The 17,223-nt window shown below is 44.6% G+C and overlaps 1 protein-coding gene across 2 annotated transcripts in view; it reads left to right on the top strand.

Moving 5' to 3' along the window:
• Nucleotides 1-1,332, top strand: part of METTL14 (methyltransferase like 14) — a 30,313-nt gene extending 28,981 nt beyond the window's left edge. For both annotated transcript variants that reach the window (XM_040418277.1, XM_040418278.1), the window contains exon 11: nt 868-1,332. In XM_040418277.1, coding sequence (XP_040274211.1) covers nt 868-1,172 — 305 coding nt within the window. In that variant the 3' untranslated portion in view covers nt 1,173-1,332. The remainder of the gene's footprint in view (nt 1-867) is intronic.
• Nucleotides 1,333-17,223: the final 15,891 nt, after the last annotated feature.

Genomic DNA, 17,223 nt, shown 5'->3' with positions numbered 1-17,223 from the left:
CCACTTTTAGTTTTTTTTCCCACTTTAAGTTCCCAGTCCGCTCTTGGCTGTAGTAAAAATGTGCTGTGATTTGTTGATATGGGCAAACATAAAGGCTTTTCTGTGATTGGTTGCTATGGGCAACAAAGTCTGTCAGCCGTTGTAGGGAGATGAGAGGTAATCTGAAATACAGGGGAGATGAGAGACAGAGTGAGAAGCATTGCCTCAGCAGCTACAGTTACATTAGTGTATAAAATGCACGCTTTGGTTGCTATGGGCAACAAACCGTTTGTCTTCTTGACAGCACATGTAGGGAGATGAGAGGCAGGTGAGAAGCCGTGCCTCAGCAGTTACAATTACTTTAGTGCAACAATGCATCAAAAACTAATTTCCAGAATTACGTCGGCTGGTCTTGACAACCCTCCAGTATTTTAGTTTGGATCACCAAGATTATATGTACCAATTTTGGTTGAGAACCATCAATGCACATAGGAGCCTATAAAGAACAAACAAACAGACCGACAGACAGACATAGATAATTTAGAGGTTGCTGTGGGGGATGTGGCTTTTATTCTGCTAGATCAGGGATCAGAAACCTTCGGCACTCCAGCTGCTGTAAAACTACACCCCTCAGAATGCACAGTTACTTGGCTGTTCTTGTAACTCCCATAAAAGTGAAAGGTGGATTCTGGGAGTTGTAGTTTCAGAACAGCTGAAGTTCTGGAGGTTGCTGATCCCTGCGCTAGATTATAAGGGTTCCTCCATCAGTCAGAATATTTGATGATTATCTTTTTCTTCTGATAGAAGTGTAGGCATTATGCTGGAGATCCTTTATTTATTCAGTAGAAGAACCTCTTGATTAATCTTTTTCAATCTTTGATTTCCTAGGGTGGCTTACTGTGGGACCTACATTGACAAACAGCAACTTCAACTCTGAGACGTATGCATCAAATTTTAATGCTCCTAATTCAACTCTTACTGGCTGCTCTGAAGAAATCGAGAGGCTCCGACCCAAAACGCCGCCACCAAAATCAGACCGTGGCTTTGGTACATCTAGAGGTGGTGTTCGTGGGGGGTCCAATGTGGGTAGAGGAGAACGAGGTAGAGAGAGGAACAGAGGAAGCTTCAGAGGAGACAGAGGAAACTTTCGAGGACGGGGAGGTCCACACAGAGGTGGATTTGCCCCTCGTTAATCCATTCCTAGGGTTGGCTTGTAACCTTTCTTTTTATTTTCATGTAACAAATGTGATACTGTTAAAGGAAAAACGTTTTCCTAATGTGTAAGCTTTAAACTTGACTTAGGACGCTGGCACATCTTTGTTGATATTTTTATAATAAAAAATGTAAAATGTCTTCATCTTCTTGGCATGTTTAGAATACTGGTCATGGAATCCCTGTGATGACCAGGTTGAATATTGTCTCACATTGATGCTACCAGGGCTGTGGAGTCGGAGTCGAGGAGTCGGAGTCGGGGGAAATTTTGGGTACCTGGAGTCGGAGTCGGCAAACAATGCACTGACTCCGACTCCTACTAAATTTAGATTGGAATAAAAAAAAAAGTTTAAATGTCCCAATTCACAAAAAGTTATAATTAATGACTTCTCTACTGTAAGAATAAAGACCAATGCATGCAGTGCCTCACGTAACCGCAAAACGAACACGTTAAGTGACCGTGAAGAAGCATGCTTTTCATGTGCTTCACTATATGGCACGCAACGCACAGTTAAGGAGCGGCAATACTTATACTTTCCATTGTGTTGTGTTCTGCTTTTACAGGGAACGCAGCGTCCATGTGTAACCTAGCCTCTCACTGATAAGGGATTAAATAAATATGTTTTTTGCAGGACTAGAGAGTGAGACACTTGTATAAGTGAAGGGAATGGAGGATCAGTAGTTCAAGACTGAAGCTGTAAACCATTGGAAAAACTGTTGTCATTTAGCTAAGGCTATAAAAACTTGTAAACTCAGACTGTTAGCTTAAACTTTAAACATGACTATGGGATTCTCCTAGGAAAATCATGTTTTAGAATAAATGCCCCGTCCTGGATCCTCCCACTGCCCTATCTTCAGCAGAAGATCAGCACACAAAGGAGAAGGCAGCAGCCCAACTACCTCTCTGCTAGAAAAGCTTAGAAGAACTTGTGTTTGTCTTTTGCTTAAACTGTGCAATACAGTAGACTGTTGGCTTCCCAGCCAGTAGTCCTGTTGTAGGTTGCGTTTCTTTCCCTCAAGGAATGTATAAAATACATTCGCATATTAATACAGAGGAGTCGGAGTCGGGGAGTCGGAAGTACATAAAACTGAGGAGTCGGAACATTTATCTACCGACTCCACAGCCCTGGATGCTACCGAATCAAAAGGACTTATTTTTTTTATCCTTAAAGTGAAAGTGTCCGCCACTTTGTGTTGAATCTGTTCAAACGTGCAGGAGCAGGGAAACATAACATTAATATATCTTCATCACAAAATATGTAGTCTTTTTTTTTTTTTTTTCTGAAATGCACACCTACTGGTAAAGGAAAACCTTCCCCCTGCTCTCGTCCAGGATGGTGTGTGAGCTACAGGGGCACGTGATGGGACTTGGGACTCTTCAATGATCTTATGGCAGAGGTCGAGTCGAGGGGGAACGCGTGGGAACGGCGTTCCTGCACTTTTTTCACTTTTTTTAGGGCAAAAGGACCAGGAGGGGAAGCGGTGAAATCAGATTCACAGGGGGCGGAGCGGAGGCCCTGCGTGACTCGCACTGTGCAGGGCAGGCTAAGTGAGGAGGGAAGGGGAGCGGCTTCAGTTGAGGACGGAAGACTCACTGACTGACCCCCCCCCCCCCCCCCCCCTGGCTGAGAGCTCCCCTCCTCCTATCCTGAGACTGCCTGACTGCAGTGGAGTACCTACCATATAGGCAGACCACGCAGCTGCTATGGGGCCCGTGAGGAAGGGGGGGCCCTGCAGTGGAGGAGAGTCCCCGCCCCTGTCTATCTTCCTAACTGTCTCCCGTCTGCTAGCTCCGCCTCCTGCCTGTTAGCCCCGCCCCCGCCTGATTCCTCTGGATTGCCACAACCAGTAATTAAGTAAGTGACGACTTGTAGGTGAGGACAGTGCAGAGGTGTATGTGTGTGGAAGGGGGCAAGGTCACTCAGCTTTCCCAGGCTATTCCTCTGCACATATGCCATTCAGAACAGGAGAGAAGCTGGGTGTCACTACATTATGTAATGTGACTCAGCTTTCCTGATGTCCTGCATGGCACAAGTGCAGAGGCATGAGAAGATATGAGGGTTGTGTTACTCAGCTTTCTCATGTCTCTCCACATGTGCCATGCAGGAGAGCAGAAAAGCTGGGTGCTATTACATCATGTAATGTCACTCAGATATCCTGCAAGGCATAAAAGCTATGGGGCCCAATGATTTCTGTGTACGCCCCTGCCTGACTGTCTGCTGAGGTGAGCGTGGCTGGACCATCCGACCGGACCGGGGTCCTGGTGGTCCGGTCCAGACCAGTCTAAGTGTCTGTGATTGTCCCTGAGTGAGTCCGGGGGCCCTAACCCGCCTGGTGGGAGCGCCGGTGGCCAGCAGCCCCAGACCAGACCAGTCAATACCCCCTCTTTTATCTCAGTCAGTACTCTCATCAGATGTGACTGCAGGCAGCACAGCAGCAGGCCAGAAGAGATCGATCAGCCAGGATTAATGTGCACAGCCTGGGTGGGAGGCCCCCCTTACCCTGGCCTTAGGCAAGTGACAAACTGCCCCCCCCCCCTCCTCAATCTTAGGCAAGTGACAAACCCAGCTCTGCTACATCTACAATGAGCAACTACAACAAATGTAATGCCAAACTGCAGTTCCTCTATGCGATTGTGATGCCTCAGATAGCTTCCACTGGACCCACAGCCTGTGGGTCCAGTGGAAGCTATCCAAGGCATCACATAGAGGAACTGCAGTTTGGCATTACATTTGTTGTAGTTGCTCATTGTAGATGTAGCAGAGCTGAGTTTGTCACTTGCCTAAGAATGAGGGGGGCAGTTTGTCACTTGCCTAAGCGTGGCCTCCCACTGTGCACATTAATCCTGGCTGATCGATCGCTGCTGCTCTCACATCTGATGAGAGATTTCCTAAGGGGGTATTGACTGGCATTAGGGACGGGCTGGTGGATGAGGGCAGCCACCCGGTCCTGCCTATGGATCACCCAGTTTGCACTTAGCTATGCCCACGCCCCATGCCAGGGGGTCCCTGATGTATTAACTGACCAATAACATGGAGATCCCAGTGCCAGCTGCCTTGCTGGTGGACGATTGGCATATACTTATGCTGTGGGCCACAGCAGAAGTATATGCCAATCGTCCACCAGCAAGGCAGCTGGCACTGGAATCTCCATGTTTATTTCATGTTAATTTTGCAGTTGTTTGTGTAAACTGGCAATTTACAATAAATTTTGCACTGAATTTTCAGCGAAATATATATATATTTTTTTTTGGGGGGGGGGGGGGGGGGGTAATTGCAGTGGATCTTGGGTGAGTTCCCACACTTTTTTCCCCAGGACTTGACCCCTGTGTAGATGAATGTATTATGTTTTACAGCAGTCATATAAACTGCCCAAATCCTTTAATGCTGAACATAAACCAATCAGCCATAACATGAAAAGGAAATGGGTAAATTAATCACGTGAACAATGAGTTCTTGCATTTGTGTTGGAAGCAGAAAAATGTCTGTCTAAAAGGCTCCCCTGCGGTGGTAAACCTCTTTAATGTTGTGCAGCCTCAGGTTGCCATGCCATGTGGCCATAGATTAATGTACCCTGTCACACTGCAAAATTCCTCACAGTTAGGCTCCATTCACACGTCCGCAATTTCGTTCCACATTTTGCGGACCCGGAATTGCAGACCCGCACTTCCGTTCCTAAAAAAAAATAAACCATTGCGGACAAGAACAAGCATATTCTATTAGTGCCAGCAAAATGCGGAACACACATTGCCGCTGTCCGTGTTTTGTGGATCCGTGTGAATGGACCCTTTGAGGAAAATGACAAAGCGTACAAAGTGTTGACTCCACCTCAAAATTCCTCAGATTTCAATCAATCATCTATGGGATGTGCTAGAAGAACAAGTTCAATCCATGGAGGCTCTACTTTGCAGTTTACAGGACATAACCCCTTTGTGATGTCCATTGTCAGAAGGGAGTTCCCGCAATCTGCTGTACACGTACCATGCATCTGCAGCAGGAGACAGCTGTAATAAACAGCTGGGATCGGATAGGACTCCAACTGTTTAACTCCATAGATGCCATAGTCAATGAGATGACTACAGTATCTAAATGGTTTCAGAAGGTGGATCACAGGGTGCCTATGGGTTGCTATAGCAGTGGCACCCAGATTAGACATCAGTACACCTACCATAATAAAGCTATTGCACGTTTAAAGGTGTTTTCTGGTTTCATCAATTAAGAAAGTAGCTGTAATTTTTTAATGTATTTCTTTAAGGTTTATAGCTACTGTCTTCCGTTCCTATCTTCCATGTCCATGCAGCCCCTTCTTATTTCCTGTCATGTCCATGGGTGTGTCAAACAGGAGACGTGATAGAGGAGTGTCCGTGTAACTACATGGGATGAAAGGAGTTATAAACTAGCTGGTCAATGTTAGAGGCGGTGCTGGAGCTGTGGTAGACAAAGGAGAAGTGCATCATGGGTTTGGTTGGATACAGGACCACGTACAGGATGGAAACAAACCAGAGAGATCTGTTTGTGTGGCAAAAACTGGTCAGGAGAGTCCAAATTAGAATAAAAAGAGACGCCGAACATGATGTAAGCAACAAAACAAAAAATGAACTGCCTCAGTAAAGAACGCTGTCCTCCAAGGGAAGAAAGGTTGTGCCTGCTATTCACTGCTGCACTCCCATCAGTGCCACAACCGCCACTCCCAGGGGCATAGCTAGAAATGCATGGCCCCATAGCAAAAAAATGTATGGGCCCCTCCAGTGCCATCCACAGATCCCCCCTCCCCTAAACAGTGCCATCCACAGATCCCCCCTCCCCTAAACAGTGCCATCCACAGAGCACCCCCTTAAACAGTGCCATCCACAGATCCCCCCCCTAAACAGTGCCATCCACAGATCCCCGCTCCCCTAAACAGTGCCATCCACAGATCCCCCCCCTCCCCTAAACAGTGCCATCCACAGATCCCCCCCCTAAACAGTGCCATCCACAGATCCCCCCCCCTAAACAGTGCCATCCACAGATCCCCCTCCCCGATGCTCACAGCAGTATATTTATAAACTAATCAGTAACTAATTTAACTTTAATCATTGCTCATTGCTGAGCTCTTTACTTGGATTATTTGGATATCTTACTCTGTCTTAGCTCCGGTAACAGCAGGCAGTGTGGGGAGCGGCGCTCACTCACTGACGTCACGCGCCTGCGCCGCCTAGTGGGAGGAGCAGGCGCGTGTCGTCAGTGAGTGAGCGCCGCCCCCCGCACTGCCTGCTGTTACCGGAGCTAAGACAGAGTAAGATATCCAAATAATCCAAGTAAAGAGCTCAGCAATGAGAAATGATTAAAGTTAAAGTAGTTAATGATTAGTTTATAAATATACTGCTGTGAGCGGCGTGGCCCTGTATATTCTAACCCCCAGGCAAGCGTCCCTGTCACCATGGGAACGCCTGGGGGTTAGAATATACTATCGGATCTTCTGAGTCTCAGTGGCCTGGCTGGAGCCTCCGCAGCCACTGTGTCGGCCCGGCCCTGCGTGCGCCCTGCTCCAGGCCTGGTTGCCTGTGTATGTGGTGTGTGTAAATAAAAAAATAAAAAATCAACAGAAGGCGGCTTGGACGGGCCCCCAGTGGCGTAGGGCCCCATAGCCACTGCTATGGTTGCTATGGCGATCCCTACGCCACTGGCCACTCCTATCCTCTTCACAGCACTCTCCCATGCGGCAGTTATTTTGACGTCACAAACAGGATCCTATCCTCTGTGTCCTACAGATTGGCCAAAGTTGTTGCTCTGAATTGTAAACCCTAAAAAGACTTTATTGTGCTAAAGGCAGTTGTAGTGCAGATTCTCCTGCTACATGGTGCTGCATTGTTACTGCGGGTACTGTCACTCACCATGATTCATCTTTTAGGCCCCCTTTACACGGGCGTCGCGGGTGAGGGCCGGATGCGTTCAGGGTGCATTGTGGGAAATCCGCACGAGTAGGCACACAATTGCAGTCAGTTTTTTACGGGCGAGTGCAATGCGTTTTGCACGCGCGTGAGAAAAAACTGAATGTGGTACCCAGACCTGAACCCAGACTTCTTCACTGAAGTTCGGGTTTGGGTTCGGTGTTCTGTATATTTTATTATTTTCCATTATAACATGGTTATAATGGAAAATAATAGCATTCTTTAATACAGAATGCAAAGTGAAATGTCACTTGAGGGTTAAAAAATAATAAAAACATTACTCACCTCATCCACTTGATTGCGCAGCCGGGATCCTCTTCTTTGTTGTTCCTGAAGGACCTGCAAAAGGACCTTTGCTGACGTCATTACGCTCACCACGTGGTGAGCGCGGTGACGTCACCGCAGGTCCTGCTGAATGAAGATAGAAGAATGCTATTTTTTTCCATTATAACCATGTTATAATGGAAAATAATAAAGTAAATCGGGAACAGGGTCGCTCATCCCTCGTCTCCTTAGCAACCATGCGTGAAAGTCGCATCGCATCCACACTTGCTTGCGGATGCCATGCGATTTTCACGCACCCCTAATTATTTCTATGGGGCCTGCGTAGCGTGAAAAATGCAGAATATAGAACATGCTGGGATTTTCACGCAACGCACAAGTGATGCGTGAAAAACATCGCTCATGTACACAGCCCCATTGAAATTAATGGGTCAGGATTCAGTGCATGGAATTATCGCCCGCGTAAAAGGGGCCTTAGGCCGACTGCCGATCTCCAAGGGGTTGACTGCCTGAAGAGAAGCTGCGCACTGCCCTGTCAGGAGCGGGAAGATTGCTGAGTCCACCCAACTTGGAATGCTAAAGGGATCAGGCCACCTACTCTGTGGATCTACTCTCTCCCTGGGGATAGAGGATGCACAGCACCACTAGATGAGCCCCATAACAAACAGAAAAGACACGCAGGGTTGAGAACCCATTTGTTAAGAACAATTTCCAGATGGCCTGTTTGTTGGTCTGTCAGACTACACGAGAGAGTGAATGACAAGAAGGCGGAAGCACGTTGCCAACCCTACTGGTCAGGAATGATGTGAGGAGACAAGCTGGAGCTCTTTGCCAAAATAGAGGAACTCTGAGAGGCCTTAGAAGAGATCTGGCTACCAGTACACTCCTCATGACCTTGACCAGCTAGCTTCTGGATGAAAAAACCTTGTGGTAGCTAATCATCATCGGCATCCTGGACCACCTCCATGCTTGAAAGAACTCCATTCTCTGTTCACTTCCATTCAAGTGAACAGAGCTTAGCCGCGCCCAGGCAAGTGATACCAGTCGTGATGTCACTGGGCCTGCGGTAAACAGTGAGAAGGCTGCCGCGCTACTGCCAGCTCCGCTGCCTTCTCAAACAGCTGATCGTCAGGGGTCCCGGGTGTCGGACCCCCTGCCGATCAGATGCTGATGATCTATCCAAACTCTATGGAGTTTGCCACTCAGATGTCTTCAGCTTCCCTTTACCAACACATCTGCACCCTATATACTAAGACAAACTTCTCTTAGTGCCATATGCTATGCCCTCAATATAATAGCAACATACACTGTGCCTCTGAATACAGTAATGTTACATACTGACCCCTGAAAAAAAAAATGCACACACTGCTTCAAATGGTAGTGCCCCCTATAGATAGTGTCACTAGTGATGAGCGGGAGGTGCCATATTCGGTTTCGCGATATTTCGCGAATATTCGCATGAATATTCGTGTTATATTCGTCAAAATCGAATATTCGCAATTATTCCAATTATCGCGAAATTATTTTTCGCATATTGCGAAAATTTATCTTGATAGTATAAGGCAACGTTCCTATGCTAATGACTATGGCTAGGCTAATATGTGTATATTACGAAATTTCGTAATATTGCTCTAACTTCGTCTCTTATAATATTACGAATATTCTAAAAGACGAAGTTAGAGCAATATTAAGAACATTTGCAAAAGTCGAAATTGCGATGCGAGTAATATAACACGAAATAGTCGCATGAAGATTTAAACTTAGCACTGCTATATTCCATATTCTAGCCTAATATGGAATATAGCTGTGTTAAGTTAGCACTGCTATATTCCATATTAGGCTAGAATATGGAATATAGCTGTGCTAAGTTGAAATCTTCATGCGACTATTTCGTGTTATATTACTCGCATCGCAATTTCGACTTTTGCAAATGTTCTTAATATTGCTCTAACTTCGTCTTTTAGAATATTCGTAATATTCTAAAAGATGAAGTTAGAGCAATATTACGAAATTTCGTAAAATACACATAGATTGTATTTAAGCTAATATACTGCTATAGTAATAATTTTTAATAGTGTACATATTTTACAAAACTTAAGTTCAGAAGAGGCAAAAAAAATTACAGGAAAAAAAAGGGATTATAGCACTATATTAGCTAAATTACAATCTATATGTGTATTTTACGAAATTTCGTAATATTGCTCTAACTTCGTCTTTTAGAATATTCGTAATATTCTAAGAGACGAAGTTAGAGCAATATTACGAAATTTCTAAAAGACGAAGTTAGAGCAATATTAAGAACATTTGAAAAAGTCGAAATTGCGATGCGACTAATATAACACGAAATATTCGCATGAAGATTTCAACTTAGCACAGCTATACTCCATATTCTAGCCTAATATGGAATATAGCAGTGCTAACTTAGCACAGCTATATTCCATATTAGGCTAGAATATGGAGTATAGCAGTGCTAAGTTGAAATCTTCATGCGAATATTTCGTGTTATATTACTCGCATCGCAATTGCGACTATTGCGAAATTTCGTAAAATACACATATAGATTAGATTGTAATTTAGCTAATATGAAATATAGCAGTAAGTTGAAAACACCACTGACTGGAGCAGCCAGGAAGCCAGGAATCCAAAGGACAGGTAAGAACAACTTTAGGGAAGTGGGAAAGAAAAAAATATAATAAAAAAAAAAAAGAAAAAAAACGAATATTCTATTTCGCGAATATATAGAACGATATTCTAAATATTCGCGAAATCTCGAAATTGCGATATTCGAGAAAAAAATTCGCAATTCGAATATTCGCGCTCAACACTAAGTGTCACACACTCTGTGCCCTAGATACAGTATATAGTGCTTAATGCTCTGTGCCTCCTTATATAGTGCCACACACTCTGTGCCCCATGTATATATAGCTCCATGCTCTGTGCCCCCTGTATGTAGTGCCACACGCATTGTGCCTATTGTATATAGTGCCAGGTTCTCTGCCCCCTTTATATGTGCCAGGATCTGTGACCCCTATATATAATGCCAGGATCTATGCCCGCTTTATCTTGTGCCCCTTCCTCTGTGCTCCCTATAGTGCCTCGAGCTCTGTAAGAATACCCTGTTAGTGCCCCCAGTTATGCCTCATCATTTCCCTTACACAGTAGTTATGTCCCCTGTAACTACACTATAACGGCTTAAGAGTTAAACCTTTTGGCCTAAATGTAAAATGCTTTGTGGTGAAAAACTATAAGGCTACTTTCACACCTGCGTTAGGTGCGGATCCGTCTGGTATCTGCACAGACGGATCCGCACCTATAATGTAAACGATTGTATCCGTTCAGAACGGATCCGTCTGCATTACCATTTTGCATTTTGTTCATGATAATGCAAACGGATCCGTTTTGACTTACACTGAAAGTCAATGGGAGGCGGATCCGTTTTCAATTGCACCATATTGTGTCAGTGAAAACGGATCCGTCCCCATTGACTTACATTGTAAGTCAGGACGGATCCGTTTGGCTCCGCATCGCCAGGCGGACACCAAAACGCTGCAAGCAGCGTTTTGGTGTCCGCCTCCAGAGTGGAATGGAGGCTGAACGGAGGCAAACTGATGCATTCTGAACGGATCCTTATCCATTCAGAATGCATTGGGGCTAAACTGATCCATTATGGGCCGCTTGTGAGAGCCCTGAAACTGATCTCACAAGCGGACCCAGAAACGCAAGTGTGAAAGTAGCCTAACACTGCACATCACCCTGAACACGCCATCCCCACCGTGAAACATGGTGGTGGCAGCATCATACTGAGGGGATGCTTTTCTTCAGCAGGGACAGGGAAGCTGGTCAGAGTTGATGGGGAAATCACGATACTGTCCTTGCGGGACATCCTGGTGGCAAGTCCACCATTGATCTGATTTCCCGGAGGTTCTGGTGGCCTGGGTTACGTAAGAGTGTTGAGGATTACGTAGCAGCTTGTGAGACCTGTGCACGGGCAAAGGTTGCTCCCACTCGACCTTCTGGTTCACTTCTTCCTTTGTCTATTCCATCTCGTCCTTGGACGCACTTGTCTATGGACTTTATTACTGATCTGCCGAGTTCCTCTGGGAAAACTGTGATTTTGGTGGTTGACCGTTTCAGTAAAATGGCTCACTTTGTATCGTTAGCTAGTCTGCCCAATGCTAAGACTCTTGCTCAGGTTTTTGTGGATAACATCGTGAAATTACATGGCATTCCCTCGGATGTGGTTTCTGATAGGGGCACGCAGTTTGTTTCCAGATTTTGGAGGGTGTTCTGCTCTCGTCTTGGTATCCAACTTTCGTTCTCTTCGGCTTTTCATCTGCAGTCGAATGGACAGACAGAGCGTACGTATCAAAACCTGGAGACCTACTAGAGGAGCTTTGTGGCTGAAAACCAGGAGGACTGGTCCTTATTCTTATGACTAGCAGAGTTTGCTTTGAATAACCGTAGGCAGGAGTCCACGGGTAAGTCGCCATTTTTTGCCGCATACGGTTTTCACCCTCAGTTTGGTACCTTTTCTGAGACTAGTTCCTCTGGGATGCCAGAGGAGGAGAGATTTTCTTCTGCCTTGTCCTCTATCTGGCGGAAGATTCAAGTGAATTTGGAGAGGCTGGGTGAGAGGTACAAGCGAATGGCTGACAAGAGACGTATGACTGGTCCGGACCTGTGTGTGGGTGATCTGGTGTGGTTATCTACTAAAAATATTAAACTGAAAGTACCATTTTGGAAACTGGGTCCAAGATTTATTGGACCTTACAAAATATCTGCGGTGATCAATCCAGTAGCGTTTCGTCTGGATCTTCCGCAGATCTGGAGGATCCACGATGTGTTCCACAGGTCTTTACTTAAGAAATATGTGAAACCGGTGGAACCATCGCAATTGCCTCCTCCCCCTGTTCTGGTTGATGGAAATTTAGAGTTCGAGATCTCTAGGGTTCTCGACTCACAGGTTCTTCGGGGTTCCCTTCAGTACCTGGTACACTGGAGGGGATACGGCCCTGAGGAGAGGATGTGGGTTCCGGCTGTGGATGTTCGTGCTAGCCGACTGGTGAGGGCTTTTCACAGATCCCACCCGGATAAAGTTGGGCCGGGGTGTCCGGAGGTCACTGTCATGCCCTGCACAGGTTATGTGCGGAGGTCTGCCAGGTTAGCAGCACGTGTGTAGTTTTTTGTTTTTGTTTTGGAGTTGAACTGTATCCGCCTCCCTTCAGGTGCACTGGGTGGGGTCGTTTGTATGAGTTTAAATTATGTCCCTTCCCAGTGTCCTGTGCGGGTTATAGCTTCTATCTTGCTCAATGGAAGGAAGGAAGGAAAGAAGGATTTGCTGTATCTGCTCTGTGACAAGATAAGTTGGTTTTGTTTTCTTGTGTGTGTTCTGTCTAGGCTGTTAGAGAGATGCCTGTCTCCTCCAGGTCTGAGGAAGCAAGCTGTCTCTTTCCCCCTGTCACCATATTAGGGATTTTAGGGAATCTTCAGCCTTAGTCACGGGGGCATGTTTATTCCCACCTCTAGGGTCTGAACGTGGGTACAGAAGTCTAGGGAGAGCTGGTAGGGATTTTCTAGGTGGTGACCTTTATCCCCAGCTTCTGGCCTAGACACTTGTTTGCGGATTTCTGTTGTATCTTGTATCCTGTCCAGCGTGACAGCTGTGCTCTTGCAGTCATCTTTACAGGATGGCCACTCCTAGGGAGAGTAGCAGCAGTGCTGAACTTTCTCCATTTATAGACAATTTGTCCTACCATGGACTGATGAACAGCAAGGCTTTTGGAGATACTTTTATAACCCTTTCCAGCTTTATGCAAGTCAACAATTCTTAATGGTAGGTCTTCTGAGAGCTCTTTTGTGCGAGGCATCATTCACATCAGGCAATGCTTCTTGTGAAAAGCAAACCCAGAACTGGTGTGTGTTTTTTATAGGGCAGGGCAGCTGTAACCAACACCTCCAATCTCATCTCATTGATTGGACTCCAGTTGGCTGACACCTCACTCCAATTAGCTCTTGGAGATGTCATTAGTCTAGGGGTTCACATACTTTTTCCACCTGCACTGTGAATGTTTACATGGTGTGTTCAATAAAAACATGGTAACATTTAATTCTTTGTGTGTTATTAGTTTTAGCAGACTGTGATTGTCTAGTGTTGTGATTTAGACGAAGATCAGATCGCATTTTATGACCAATTTGTGCAGAAATCCATATCATTTCAAAGGGTTCACATACTTTTTCTTGCAACTGTATATATATATATATATATATATATATATATATAAAAAATGGAAAAAAGGGCAGCAATCCACTGGATAAAAATAAAATAAACTTTATTTACCCATAGGCAACAGCGACGTTTCGGCTCATACACAGGAGCCTTCCTCAAGCAGTGTGCATACATCAAAAACTCTGGGTACATATAGTGTTTCAACCAATTAAGAGCAATTACATGTTAAGTGTACATAATTAATAAAAAAATCAAACTACATGATGCCATATAAATATAAAGAGCAATGAAGCCAAACATGTGTGAATATTAAATCGTGATACGTACAATAGCAAGATAATATGATAGATATAAATAGTACAATACATTTATATTACACAAATCACATAACAAGTGCCAGCTGTGAATGATTACATAAAGTGCAAAGTGCTTACTGTTTACAGGTGATAACCATAATGGAAGCGGGAGGGAGAGCGGCTGTTGTCCATGTAGACATGTGCGATCCGGCGTGCCTGGACCGCAACTGCGCATGCCCCTATGACGCATAAACTGTGCTTCCGTCTAGCATTAGCCTCGTCACGCAACGCATGCGCTCTTGGGCTACAATGCTAATGCGGCCATTTTGGATAAGGGAAAAACGCCCACTGAGTTACGCTGCTATTGAAAACAACTAATTGTCCCGGTATATCGCAGGCTCGGGGTGAAAGAGGACATATATACATGTCCGAGTGTCTCAGCGGCTAAGAGGACTAAGGAGAAGGCCAACACCTACAAATTGAAGTGGGCACCCCACCAAGACTATAGAGCGGTAGCGCATCCGCATGTAAATGCCGAGTCGCACCGCTACTTCAGTCAAAGTCCATCCATCGCCACCTCACTCTGAGGGTTCTCCTCATCACACCCCGCCATACTAATAACGGAATCTGGGTTAAAGATACAGAAGTAGTTATTTAAAGAAATGCACAAGTCTAAAGATCATGTAGTGCATGGGCAGACGCGTCCAGACATCGTGACCACACAGCCCCCATGGGCATAATGCCACCTCCCCAAACTCCAAATCCAATGAAAATTTATCTGAAAAAATAAAAAAGGAAAAAGAAAAAAGAGAGAAAAGAAAAATACATTAAAATTTTTTACAAAGATCAAAAAACTTGTTCTTGACCAGAAAAGACTTGCAGAATAAACCTTAGGATATATGTTTTGTATACACAAATCACATATTACACAGAAAGACAGTCGACATTCAGAATGCAACGAGAGAGGGCAAACCACGCAGTTAGCTCACTCCAACCCTATAGTCCACATTAAGACCACATGGCTGTAGAGAATTAAGCGTAAAGATCCACTTGAGCTCTCTCCTTTTTAGGAGTCCAATCCTGTTGCCACCTCTCCTTGGCATTGGTATATGGTCAATGATGTAACACCTCAGATCTTTCTCAGTGTGTTTATGATTGGTAAAGTGTTTAGAGACTGGTAAATCCAGCCGTTTCTTCCTCACACTAAGTCGATGATTATTAAATCTTGTCTTGAAGTCAGTTGATGTTTCTCCAACGTATAGCAAATTACATGGACAAACAATCACGTAAACAACGTGATTGGAGTCACAAGTCAGATAATGTCTTATCTGATATGAGACCCCAGTTTGTGGGTGTATAAAGGACCTACCCTTGATCATGTATTTGCAATTTACGCAGGACAAACATGGAAAGCAACCAACACTGGCACCAGTCAGTGTGAGTTGTCTAGACATTTTTGAGGTTCCTACGTCTGCCCTAACCAACTGGTCCCTAAGACTCTTAGATCTGCGGTAGGACATGATAGGGGGGGAAAGAAATTCCTTAACCATATTATGACAACCACCCAATATGCCCCAGTGACGTCGAATAATGTTGTTAATGTCAACGCTCTGTTCACAATGGGTGGAAATAAAAGGAATCCTATTCTTTTTCACTTGTTGTACTTTCCTTTTAAGGATGTCATCCCTGTTGAGTTGACCGACCAGTTTCTTTTTCTCATGTAGCAATTTGGTTGGATAACCTCGTTGCTCAAATTTATGCAGTACTATATCTAGCGTGTTATTCGAACAAATACATGATCAAGGGTAGGTCCTTTATACACCCACAAACTGGGGTCTCATATCAGATAAGACATTATCTGACTTGTGACTCCAATCACGTTGTTTACGTGATTGTTTGTCCATGTAATTTGCTATACGTTGGAGAAACATCAACTGACTTCAAGACAAGATTTAATAATCATCGACTTAGTGTGAGGAAGAAACGGCTGGATTTACCAGTCTCTAAACACTTTACCAATCATAAACACACTGAGAAAGATCTGAGGTGTTACATCATTGACCATATACCAATGCCAAGGAGAGGTGGCAACAGGATTGGACTCCTAAAAAGGAGAGAGCTCAAGTGGATCTTTACGCTTAATTCTCTACAGCCATGTGGTCTTAATGTGGACTATAGGGTTGGAGTGAGCTAACTGCGTGGTTTGCCCTCTCTCGTTGCATTCTGAATGTCGACTGTCTTTCTGTGTAATATGTGATTTGTGTATACAAAACATATATCCTAAGGTTTATTCTGCAAGTCTTTTCTGGTCAAGAACAAGTTTTTTGATCTTTGTAAAAAATTTTAATGTATTTTTCTTTTCTCTCTTTTTTCTTTTTCCTTTTTTATTTTTTCAGATAAATTTTCATTGGATTTGGAGTTTGGGGAGGTGGCATTATGCCCATGGGGGCTGTGTGGTCACGATGTCTGGACGCGTCTGCCCATGCACTACATGATCTTTAGACTTGTGCATTTCTTTAAATAACTACTTCTGTATCTTTAACCCAGATTCCGTTATTAGTATGGCGGGGTGTGATGAGGAGAACCCTCAGAGTGAGGTGGCGATGGATGGACTTTGACTGAAGTAGCGGTGCGACTCGGCATTTACATGCGGATGCGCTACCGCTCTATAGTCTTGGTGGGGTGCCCACTTCAATTTGTAGGTGTTGGCCTTCTCCTTAGTCCTCTTAGCCGCTGAGACACTCGGACATGTATATATGTCCTCTTTCACCCCGAGCCTGCGATATACCGGGACAATTAGTTGTTTTCAATAGCAGCGTAACTCAGTGGGCGTTTTTCCCTTATCCAAAATGGCCGCATTAGCATTGTAGCCCAAGAGCGCATGCGTTGCGTGACGAGGCTAATGCTAGACGGAAGCACAGTTTATGCGTCATAGGGGCATGCGCAGTTGCGGTCCAGGCACGCCGGATCGCACATGTCTACATGGACAACAGCCGCTCTCCCTCCCGCTTCCATTATGGTTATCACCTGTAAACAGTAAGCACTTTGCACTTTATGTAATCATTCACAGCTGGCACTTGTTATGTGATTTGTGTAATATAAATGTATTGTACTATTTATATCTATCATATTATCTTGCTATTGTACGTATCACAATTTAATATTCACACATGTTTGGCTTCATTGCTCTTTATATTTATATGGCATCATGTAGTTTGATTTTTTTATTAATTATGTACACTTAACATGTAATTGCTCTTAATTGGTTGAAACACTATATGTACCCAGAGTTTTTGATG

The sequence above is a fragment of the Bufo bufo genome, chromosome 2, assembly GCF_905171765.1.
Source record: "Bufo bufo chromosome 2, aBufBuf1.1, whole genome shotgun sequence".
Taxonomy (NCBI): domain Eukaryota; kingdom Metazoa; phylum Chordata; class Amphibia; order Anura; family Bufonidae; genus Bufo; species Bufo bufo.
The sequence above is the reverse complement of the archived record's forward strand: the minus strand, read 5'-3'. Positions and strand labels throughout refer to the sequence as shown.